General features: G+C 33.1%; 1 protein-coding gene and 1 long non-coding RNA gene across 3 annotated transcripts; one reads left to right on the top strand and one right to left on the bottom strand.

Moving 5' to 3' along the window:
• Nucleotides 1-24: 24 nt before the first annotated feature.
• Nucleotides 25-1,050, bottom strand: LOC106385572. 2 transcript variants are annotated; one of them, XR_002656913.2, is made up of 3 exons: nt 716-1,029; nt 453-610; nt 25-341 (listed from the first exon to the last, which is right to left on the bottom strand). It is a non-coding gene; the product is annotated as an uncharacterized LOC106385572 (long non-coding RNA). The 2 variants fall into 2 exon arrangements; XR_001277220.3 differs by having other exon boundaries at nt 453-1,050.
• Nucleotides 1,051-8,168: 7,118 nt separating this feature from the next.
• Nucleotides 8,169-9,407, top strand: LOC106385570 (uncharacterized protein At5g39865-like). Its single transcript, XM_013825480.3, has one exon. The coding sequence runs from the start codon at nt 8,349-8,351 to the stop codon at nt 9,276-9,278; it is 930 nt and encodes a 309-aa protein (XP_013680934.2). The 5' UTR covers nt 8,169-8,348; the 3' UTR covers nt 9,279-9,407.
• The last annotated feature ends 2,735 nt before the right edge of the window (nt 9,408-12,142 follow it).

The following is a 12,142-nucleotide window of genomic DNA, read 5'->3' as shown; positions in this document are numbered from 1 at the left end:
CCAATGGTTAGAATCCTTTGTGGGTTCTGATGAATAATTTAACATTTAATTTTATGATTTAAGAAGTTTAGAACTTTGTTAGTATAATTAATTTTCTCATTGCTCCAATGGAAGGTTCTTAAGATCGATGACAGCCTTCATAGCTTCTCCCAAACTCTCTCTCTCTCGCCAAGCCCATATTCGTCTACGTGCTCATCTTCTTCATTCATGCTTTCCCATGCATTCCTGAAATTGGAGACGCTCACCTTCACCATGTAATCTGCAGCTACAACCTCAAGATCCTCCAGCTGATACTCATCTTCTACCCCATCGTCCTCTGCTTCGCATGTGCTTAGGTCAACCTGTTTCAAACACATTTATAATGCATTGCTTTCCTTTGTACCTCTGAACAACCTTCAGCGTTTATGTAGAAAATAAATAATAATTAGATGGAAATGAAAAGCAACATGTACCTCCTTAACAACAAAAGTTAATGTGTTAGAAAACTTTCCAACAGCAGGGACACCCGCGGGTTTCTCAAAAGCAACAAAGGCTTGACCAGGCGAATCATAAGGAAGTGAGTTCAGGGCCTTTGAAGCCAATTCACTGAATTCCTCTGCTTCTGAAGCATCTACAATGACATTGACATACAAAAACCCACGCCAGAATAATGAAACGAGAATAGAAGGAAATAAAATATGCTTTACACCAATGTTCTAGACCAATGGTTCAGTACCCTCTCCAACAACTGCTCTGGTTTAGTTGGAGCCGCTGAGCTTGGCTTCGAAGCTCGAAATCAAGGCTCTGGAGGGCATCTTCTGCAGCGGAGCTGTGGCAGGAGGAGGAGGTTGTTGTCTTGGGTCTGCCGAAACCGAAGCCGGTCAATTGGCGGCCGGAGAAGTTGGACTTGGAGGAGGATTTCCCTAACCAAGAAAGAGATCGAAATAAGAATTGACAGAGAAAATGAAGAGATTGAGTTTGGAGGAAAAAGAGAAAATCAGATTTCAGATGAGTTACGAAGGAGAGAGAAACATAAATGGACCTTCCAATAATAATGTGACACATAAGGGTTCTTACCAACTCTATAAACTCTGCATTTGGAACCGGAGGTGGTCTAACATCACGGTGTGGAATACGGTACTTGCATACCACCAACGGTGCATCATAAACAAAACTCTAACAAAACTTAACATTTTTACCCAATAAACATCTAATTTAGATCATCAAAATCAGAAACTAGAAACTGGCGCATCAAAGGTGATCGGTTTCTGCTTAACATATAGTCCAATCGAACTAGTTGGGACTGTTATTTTTTGTTAAACTTTTTTCAAAGAATGCCGAGTCAAGGTTTGAGACTTCATCACATTTTATAAACTTCAAAATTGCTCAACAAAGAAAGGACAACTTTCTTCAAAGAATACCGAGTCAAGGATGGAGTCTTCATTACATTTTATAAACTTTTCAAAGTTACTCAACAAAGAAAGGAATAAAAGCTCTAAAGATCCTAGTTGATCAAAGAGGAACAAGTGCTAAAAGAGAATTCATAATTTTTATCCAAAATTTCAGAAAAGAACTTGAAATTAGAGTATTATATAATCCCAGAAAATAAAGAAAATCAACATCGTTTGAAAATTAAAACCTTTTTGTCACTAAAACCATGATGCAGTACGTATCGACACAAGTACGGCATATTAACATCAAAATTACCTATTGATATTTTCTGGGAAGCGAAGATGATGTATATTGTCAATTATGCGTTGGAGACCCTCAAAATACCTATTGGCATCAACAATTACACAAATCTCTCAACAATAAAAGTATTTGTTTTTTTCATCAAATATCCAAAGAAGGGATTTGTGTTCAAGAGATCTTTGTCTTTTTTTTATCTTTAAGCGTTCGTTAGCTTTTTCAATCAAGGTAAGTCATGAAAGTTCTTAAGACTTATGAGAAAACTTCTGGACAAAGTATTAATTTTGAAAAATCATCCTTGTTTTTTGGTAAGAAGATACGTACTTCAAAATGTGAAGGAGGCTGTCAAAAGCTCAACGAGAATTACAAATAAGGAAGGGGGGATGAAAACTTATCTTGGTATCCCTGAGGACATTAGTGGCTTGAAAAGGAACTTGTTTGATTTCCTGAAGGATCGGTTGCAAAATCGGGTTAATGGCTGGACGGGCTGATGGCTAACAACGGGAAGAAAGGAAGTACTAATAAAGTATATCCTATTGGCTCTACCTACTTATGTAATATCGACTATGCCACTACCGTTAGAGACATGTGAAAATTTAGCTAGTGCCATTGCACGGTTCTGGTGTAGTTCAAACCTGCCTAAAAAGGTATACATTTGGTAAAATGGGAAAAACTATGCAAATCATGAGAATAGAGAGGGATAGGATTCATGATGATCCATGAATTCAATCTTGCCTTACTAGGCAAACAATTATGGCGATTAGTACAATACCCAGATTCATTATTAGCTAGATTTCCAAGGGAGAAATACTTCAAATGTAGCATGCCCTTGCACATAAAAAGCATGATAGGCCATGTTATGGGTGGTCGAGTATAATGGCAGCAGAACCATTAACTTTGTTGGGAATCAGACGACAGGTACACTCCGGAATGAGATTAGGGTTTGGGAAGACTGTAGGATACCAACGATACCAGTAAGACCAACTAGACCAATAGCACTGATGGTTCACCCGATGATGCTAGTACCTGACATAATGATAGGAAATCCAAAAAGATGGAACTCAAAGATGGAACTCAAAGATGCTTGAAAACTATGCCAGTCCGGAGGATATTCCACTGATTCAATTTTTGGTCATAAGTCAAGAATATCATCGGGATAAGTATTGTTGGAGCTATACTAAGAATGAGATGTACACTGTTAACTCAGGATACAGGGTAGCTAGGAACGTTCTCAACAAGGATATGGTGGACATCCAGGTAGAGATGAATATCACAAAACTCGAAGCCTTTTTTTGGAAGATACAAGCTCCATTGCCCTAGATGATGGAACTATAAACCATGTCATCTTTGAGTGTCCCAAGTTCTACAAAACATGGCACATGCAGCAACCCCAACTCCACCAGCGATGTTCCCCAGTGCAAGCCACTATACGAACATAGACTACCTTTTTGGCGGAAGAACGATATAGAAGACCCTGAGCCGGATAAAGACCCATATCCTTGGATTATGTGGTATATTTGAAAAGTGAGTAATAATAAATTATTCAGAGAGATAGATATGGACCAATTGGAAACTCTCTGATATGCTGAGTCAGAATGCCATGCTTGGTTTGAAGCAAATTGCAAACATGAAGAACCATAAGTTACACAAAGCCCTGAACAGATAGAAAATTATGAGAGATGCATGATAGATGGATCATAGACACATGACGCACTCTTCAGTAGTTTTGGATGGACATGGACAAATTTTAGAGAAGTAACTCAGCTATTGGGAATAGCACGAAACCAGCGGCGAAGAATCTCACCACTGCACTCAGAACTCTATGCCCTCTCATGGGTGATGGAGTGCATGCTTCAGCTATCGACATATCAGTATTTTGGCATTGATTGCAAGGATCTAGTCACGATGATTCAAGACCCAATAGCACGGCATAACTTTTCCACTAAATTAAAGAAGTTGATGGAGCTGAAGAGTAGATTCACTGAGTTCTTGATTGTTTTTATTCCTCGGTCTGAAAATGTATTGTTAGATTCATTAGCTAAGATAGCAATATCCTTTCATAGGGACCTGTACTACATTGATTGTTTTGTCCCGGTCTCGTTTTCCAGACCATCTCAAGCTTGAATAATAAAACAGCCGTTTGATGTAAAAAAGTTTTTGTTTTTAACATTGGTTTATTCATACTAAATCTATTGTTATTAGTTTATTTTTATTTGATAGATAAAAATAAATAATAAAATTTAAATAAATACTTTAAATACCTAGTTACTTATAAATAAGTACTTTATAGTTTGCTAGTAGTCTAGTAGAAATAACAAGTCTACTATATTTATAAAGTAACACATATTTTTATAAGCGAGGTTTTCATGTTTAATTTTAATACTTTATTATTATTATTTTCTCAATTTGATGTGTGTTAGATTAATTTATATTTAGTTTAAGTGTTTTTCTTCTTTATGTTTTGCTTTTAAATTTTGCAATTACTTTAGATATATCTAAACCGAATCGATATAACCCGAATATAAATAATATACAGTTATTTTATAGGGTTTAGGATGCAATATCCGAACTCGGTCCGCATTAATAAAATATCATTACAAGACCTAGGAGTGTAAACCCCAAATCCAAAATATTTGATCTTAATCTGCACGGATATTCGAACGAACGCCTAGGTCTACATTTAGATATTAGGGTTGGTTCGAATCATTTATTTTTGGTATATCAAATATAAAGATATAAAAACGTACATGTATTATGTATTATGAAATTTGAATTTGTTTTAGTTAGATTCTTTGATTTTCGGTTTTGTTCGTTGGGTTCCGGTTAGAAACACTTGTGGGACTAATTACATTGGGCTTTTGCTTCATATTTGGTTCATTGTGATCTATTTTCTTGGTCTTTCATGATTGGTTCACTGTGGTCGAATTTCGTTTAGAAAGTCAGTTCATGAATTTTTTCTGATCCTTCATTCTCTTCTTCAATCGCTCCTTGCAGGATGTTTATTATTGCAAGTATCTTAAGCTGGGATTTTTATCGTAATATAAGATAATGTCTTTTAGTTTTTAACTAAAAAAGGTAAGAGACGTTTCTTAAATAAATCTAAGAGATGTCTTTTAAATAAGAGATAAAATAGACGTCTCTTAATTTTTTTAGTTAAAAGATAATAGACTGTATCTTATATTACAATAAAAATCTCAACCTAAAAAACCTGCAATAAACATGTTCTTAGGCCTTGATTGGTAAAACATTAGCATTAGCATTATGCTCTACATTATCCAATCAATAATTGTTAGTAAAATATTTAGAGAATCATTTACTAAATGCTAATGTTCTCCAAATGTTCTCTGGCCAATGCTCTCATATGAAGCTTTCAGAATAGCATTTGCATTTATAATTTATAAAATTAAGAAAATATATAATTAATTCATTTATTTTATTTAATAGTATCATAAAATTATTTTTATATCTAGAAAATAAAATTTTTATTTCTAAAATTAATTTACAATAACAATATTTTTTTTTAAATAGTATTTCACATTTAAAATATAATTTAATTTAAATAATTTAATTTATTTTAAATGTGAAATATTATTTTTTAAAATAGGTATTTTAACTATAAAATTTATTTTAAAATAATATTTTTCGATATAAGCATAATTTTAAAATTATTAAATAAAATAAATTAATTATATATTTTTAATTTTATATGTTAATATATTTATATATATATATATATATATATTAGAAATATATTCATTAAAAATAAATATATTACATATTATATACTAATTTTTATAATAATTTTAAATAGCATACTCATACTGCTCTACCAATCATCTTATTAAACAGTTTAGCAAAAACATACAATTTCTGCAGCATATTGCTTTTATAACATACTGCTACTGCTTATGCTAATGCTCTACTAATCATCTTATTAAACAGTTTATCAAAAACATACAACTTCTGCAGCATATTGTTTCTATAGCATACTGCTACTGTTAATGTTAATGCTCTACCAACCAACGCCTTAGTTACTTTCCATATTTTCTTTCTTAATTTAGCGCCTAAAACGTGAATGTGCACTGTAGGGTCCATGTCCCAGTTTGAAAAACGGTTCTTCATCCTTACCTTTTTTATATTTCCTTTTTTGAATTTTAGATTTACAAGAAAACTCCGCATGTTTTCAATTTAAAAATGGCTCAGCCCTTAATATTATTATTACGTTAATTCAGTTCAAAAGTAAAGAAAGATATTAACTTTTTCTTTAAAAATAGACTACACCCTGAATTTTCGGTTTTTGTTTATTTATTTAACTAAATGATGTATTTGTAATATTTGATGTATTATATTCACCAAGTAAATAATTTTTTGGCATCTTAAACCATCCATTTATGACGAATATTCAATATCATATAAAACTTGAATAAATAGACGTAATTAGAGAATTGTAGACGATATATAAAAAAATGGTTATTAATGTAAAATATGAAGAAATATTATATTATGACTTAGTATGGCATAAAAGATTATAAATTAGTTATACATGTTTAAATAAAATAAAATAATTTTTAAACTTCTATGAAAAATTTAACATATAAAAAAAGATGATGAATTAGTCATCAAATTGTAAATAATTTCATAATTTTATTAATAATAAATTATTTATAGTCTTTGTTTTTCGTCAAGATAGTTATTAAATGTCCATAACATTAATATGTTAAAAGGCCATATTATGAAAGCTCATGTTGTAACCGTTTTTTTCCGGGAAGTATAACAAAAAAAATTACGTTTAACTCTTCGTTTTGTTTAAGTTACGTGTCGGTAAAAGATTAAAAAAAATCTCTATCTTTTTCAATGTTCAATTTGAAGCTTATTATGCGAAAATCATACGCAAATATAGGCAATTGGTTGGAATCTCTATGTCTTTATATTCTTATAAATTTTAAATTTATTGTTTCATCTTCTGCAAGCAAATCAATTACTGAAGTAATAGATCAATTGGTTGGAATCAAATATATTCTTATAATTAGTGTAATTATGGTTATAGTTTCTATATTTAATAGGTACATTTAAGATAAGACATTGAAGATATTTTATTTTGATTAATAAAAGATATTGGATTTTGAGTTTGTATTTATTGATTTGTTTTTTTATAAAGCTTAGAAAATCAATGAGATGATTGGTTTGTTGATACATCCTATAAAGAAAACGAAAGCTATAGGTGGTTTGAATATTGTACATCGATCGATGCATGATGTAAATTGACAATATAAAACTTGAGCATGATCATTTCAAACTAAAGTATAGGTAGGTTATATGCATTTGTTATATTGTAGTTAATATATTTTAAATATTACATAAGTCAAGTGATTCACGTTTTCGTAAAAATAAAATTCAAGTTCATTATTGGGCCGTACTCGTCCGTAATAAGCTACGTTAAATATAATGTATTTTTAGGTTCATTTAATGACATTAAGTTTAAATTTGATTAAGAAAAACTCATTAATTTAACTGGAAAAGACAAGCATTAAAATAGGTAGGTTCATTTAATGACATTAAGTTTTAATTTGATTAAGGAAAACTCATTAATTTAACTGTAAAAGACAAGCATTAAAATAGATAGTTTAATTTAATTCTCAGTGGCATGGAAGTGTAAATAAGTTAGAAAACTTAGAGATATTTTTTAATGGGTACTTTTCTTTTAATAATATAGATGGTTCGAAATGGTGACGTAAATCAAAAAATGCAGAATTGCAGATCAAACAAACAATAAAACTGATATTAACTAATTTTTAATATTACTGAAGGACTTTTTTTAGCTCTTCAATCATCATAGATCATGAATAGTCAACTGTGAACCATTTTTAAAATACCTAAATAACCAACCTTTGAAGACATTTTTGAATCATCATAAGGGTTGATTGGTAGATGCCGTAGTTTTGGATTTTTTGTTCTAAGATTTAAACTGTAGATTTTGTGGCTTTAGTTTTAAATTTTATTGATGTAGGTTTATTTCAAAGTTTTAAAATCACTAAACCTAAAGCTGTAGAAAAATTGATTTCTAGAACAATTATATATTATTTTAAAAAATTTGGGCTCTAATTTTAGTTTTTATTAATAAATCTTGATTGTTTTGATTTTATAGTTCTAGAGATAATATGTCTGTGTAGAGCATTCACGGAAACCACCAATCCCATAATCTATAGTGTTTTGAATCTTACAAGTTCAAACTTTTTTTTTTTTTTTTTTTTGAAAATACAAGTTCAAACTTCAAAAAGCGTAATGTGGGATCTATATGAAATATATCTATTTAGTCTAAACTAAAATAATTAAAATTTTCGAAGTAATAAAGACATTGAACCTCAGATCTTCAGATCAGTCACCATCTTTAACTTTTACTTTGCTTCAAAAAACACTTTATTTTTTTCTTTATAAGAAACTTTATTTTTTCGTTATATAAAAACTTTATTTTTTTTCCCTCAAAGTATATAATTGTTTTAAGAGAGTACGTAAACAAAGACACATCTTCTTTCTACTTTCTAGTGTTTTGTCTCGATCTCTCTCACTTACTCACTCGACCGTTCCTCCAAACATAATTCAAATTCTCATTTTTCGAAATCTCTAAGAATAGGAATATTCCGGCGTCGAAATCGAGAAACATCCAACCTCACGGGTAACAAATGGGTTGCGTTTCATCGAACCTCCTAAATCACGACGAAGATTTCCCTCAGATCGGCGGCAGCTCCGCCTTCGGCCACCACATCGTCAAGCTAACCTCCACTACTTACGGTCTCCTCACTCTCGATCCTCCCTCTTCTCCACCTACGACGCCGCCTCAGAAATTCACCACCGGTACGGACACAAAGTCACTCTTGTCTGAGCCGGAGGTTATCAACTCGTGGGAGCTTATGTCTGGTCTCGACGGCGAGAGCTTCCGCTTCACTCCTCTCCCGAAGACTCCTCCGGTGAAGTACAAAGTCTTCGGCGGAGACAACAAAGAGAATTCAGATCCTAACCGGAAAATTCCGACAAAATCATTAAGCAAAGAGGTTCTGAAACCGTTAGATCCGAAACCGTCGGAGAGGTTCGAGAGGATTTGTCCTGCAGGAGGAGAGAATCGCGTGGTGATCTACACGACGTCGTTGCGCGGCGTGCGTCGGACGTTCGAGGAATGTAACGCCGTGAGAGCCGCGGTGGAGGGGTCCGGTGTAGTGATCTGCGAGAGAGACGTGTCGATGGATAGAGGATTCAGAGAAGAGCTCACAACTCTGATGGCCAAGAGGGCTGGTAACGACAAGGCTTCTGCATTGCCGCCAAGGGTGTTTGTGAAGGGAATGTACATTGGTGGAGCAGAGGAAGTGTTGAGATTAGTGGAGGAAGGTGTTTTCGGGGAGATGGTTCGTGGGTTGCCGAGTAAGAAAGCCGGAGGATGCCGCCGCGGCGGCGATGGAGATGGTGCTTGTGATGGATGCGGTAGTTTGTTTTTCTTGCCGTGTTTCAGGTGTAACGGAAGCTGTAAAGTTGTGAAAGGATGGGGTAGCTCCGCCGTTGTAGTGAGGTGTACGGAGTGTAATGAGAACGGTCTTGTTCCATGTCCGATTTGCAGCTGAGTGAGACTTGAGTGAGAATACTCTCTTTGATTTCATCTGTTAGTCTCTGAAAGTTATGGATGTAACAGAGCAAATCTTGTTTCTCACATTATGTATAATTCAATACAAGTCCTTTGATATTCTATGGTATGTTCTTCAGACATGTCCGAATGAGATTGTGGCATCACAATAGTCAATAGGTTCAAGATTACCTTTTGCACAAGAAACAACCAGCAAACCTGTTCGATTTGGGGCAGAACCGACCATTTCTCTGTGAGCTAACATTGACCAGTCACTCACTAGAGACTGATCAGATGATTATTCAACTCTAGTTAAACAGTGTGGTTCATGTAATGAATCTTTCTAATGAGTGATTAGAAAAGAAAAAATCAATCTTTGTGAAATTTCAAGAAGCACAGAAAATAAACAAGTTAACTTATTTATATCTGAAAGGTTGTGTAATCCGTCCCTCTTCTCCAAAGGCAGAGCAGCTTTCATTTCAATCCGACCTTTCTACGTGTGGAGAGAGGCTTCGTTCAAATTCTACGATTCAAGTTAATGGTAAAGGATACGGAATCAGTTAGCTAGAATTTCAACGCCGCGGCTTCCACCTCAATCTAAAACGAATCCACCATTTTTGCAAGACCAAGCTATCGTTGCTTTTGTTAGAAAAAAATGGAAAAGAAGATGAAATAAGTGAATGAGTCCTATTAGTTATGTTTTGGCTAGAAATGAATGGAATGAGTTAAAAAAGTGTCAAGGAAGTAGAATGCCGCTTATGGTGTAATAAAAACTCAAAATGTAAAAAAACTCTATAGTCTACGGATTTTTAGATTTCAACTTTAAAAACATGAGTCTCAAACTATTGTCTCAAAGAAAATTAAGTCTAAAACTAATATTTGGGGAAAATATAGCACTGAATCATAATTTAGAACACATATGATAGTTATTGTAGGAAAATAAAGAGAATTAAGTCAAATTATTATTTCGGAAAAATATAGTACCGAGTCGTAATTTAGGAGACCTATGATAGTTATTGTAGGAAAATAGCTTGAACAAAATTTTGATCATGTGTGTCCTAGGCTTGAGCTTCTCGCTGATTTGAACAAGTTTCTCCTCCACTCTAGTCATGAGCCTAGTAGTGATCTGATGCTGATTCAACAATCCAGGAGAATCAAACAGCTTCGCTTCAAAAGGCAACACACACACACACATCTTCAATCCTGATGATCCCCAACGTAATTCCCCCAACACCGGAGCCTCCATCGAGTGCCAAAAACTTTCCCCACAGTGATCAGAGTGCTTTCCCAGCATTCTGGTTCATTGCGGTTTGTAAAGGTTCAGAGTCTTAGAATCACTGCTGCAATTACTTTTTTGAGTTTCATTGTCAAATGCCATTTCCACGACGATTTGCTGGTTAAAATTAAAACAGAACCAATTTGATTTGTACTACTAAGAACACAGCATGTTATGCATCTAACATACCGCTGGAAACAGACCCGTTCCTTGCATAAGGCCGGTAAAGCAGCTGCTTTAGGCCACCAATTAATGAAACAAAATTTGGGCTACGTATCTAAAATATGTATAGCTCAAGTGACTTAATTTTCTAGTTACTGATGTGTTCGATTATATTGTTAAGGAGATGGTTTCACACTTTTTGTTTTGGTTTATTTTTTTTTTCTCAATTATACAATTGTCTCCTCAACTTTAAAGTTATTTAACCAAATTATTTTTGTTCTCTTCTTTTACTCCATTTTGTTTTGTTTTTTTGTCTCATTATAGACATGGGTTTCAACCTATATGGAAATTTTTAGTTTTTGAAACCAAATTTTCCAATAAAAAGATCCACCAGTATATTACTAGATTATACTTAATACACCGTAAAACCAAGTAAAGTCAACATTTTCTTCTGAAAAAAGGTTCATGCTTGAAAAATTATAAAACCAAAATTTTAGCTTACCCAAACTACCAAATTTACAAATATTAAATAAAATCAGTTTTTTAGTGATGATTTATATATATTATATTTTTTATTTAAAATTTCAAAATATTAATAAAATAAGATGATAAAATATGTACCATTATAATTTTAAATAGGGCCACATACGAAAATAAATATGCTTTAGGCCACTAAAATGTTAGGGACGGCACTGGCTGGAAGAGAAGACCCAGTCCCAAATAGGGCTGGACAAATAAACCGAACCCAAAAATTCGAACCGAATCCGATCCGATAAAAATGAATCCGAACCGATCTGAACCCGACATAAATACCGAATGGATCTTGTTTTTTGGTATTTTGGGTTATGGGTATTATCCGAACCGAACCCGGACCTAAATGGATATCCGATAGAATCCGAAACATTTAAAATCACAAAAATAACTTCTACCAAATATGATTTTAATTCTTAATATATATCCAAAATATTTTAAGATATTATTGAACTTCTAAAATAAATATCTGTTACATGAAGGTTGATTACATGAAGGTTGATGGTGGAATGTGGCAGTTGAAGCCTGAAGTTTTTAGATTTTGGTTTTGTTTTCATTGAATAATGTTTCTCATTTCACAAGAACTTAGTTTTTGTTTTATGATTTCATTTATCTTGGTTTTCTTTCTATCACTAACTATGTTTATCTCTCGCTTGATTTTGAATGATCACGTTTGATATTTTTTCTTATTTTTGAATCGATTTTACTTATGTTTTGGCTATTAAAATATGTACAAATCATGTATTTTAAATCCGAAGAACCGATTTCATTTATGTTTTAGTTACAAAATAAGTTCAAATCATGTATTTATAAACCGAAGAACCGATTGGGACCCGAACCCGAAAGTACAATGGATTATACCGATTCTTTGAAGATTTACTAATCCCGACCCAAAC

This window comes from Brassica napus, chromosome C3 (genome assembly GCF_020379485.1).
Source record: "Brassica napus cultivar Da-Ae chromosome C3, Da-Ae, whole genome shotgun sequence".
Taxonomy (NCBI): domain Eukaryota; kingdom Viridiplantae; phylum Streptophyta; class Magnoliopsida; order Brassicales; family Brassicaceae; genus Brassica; species Brassica napus.
This window is presented reverse-complemented; position numbering and strand designations above follow the sequence as displayed.

What these genes read in the sequence shown, in the direction of transcription:
- LOC106385570 (XM_013825480.3), top strand. Translation starts at nt 8,349, where the DNA reads ATGGGTTGCGTTTCATCGAACCTCCTAAATCACGACGAAGATTTCCCT.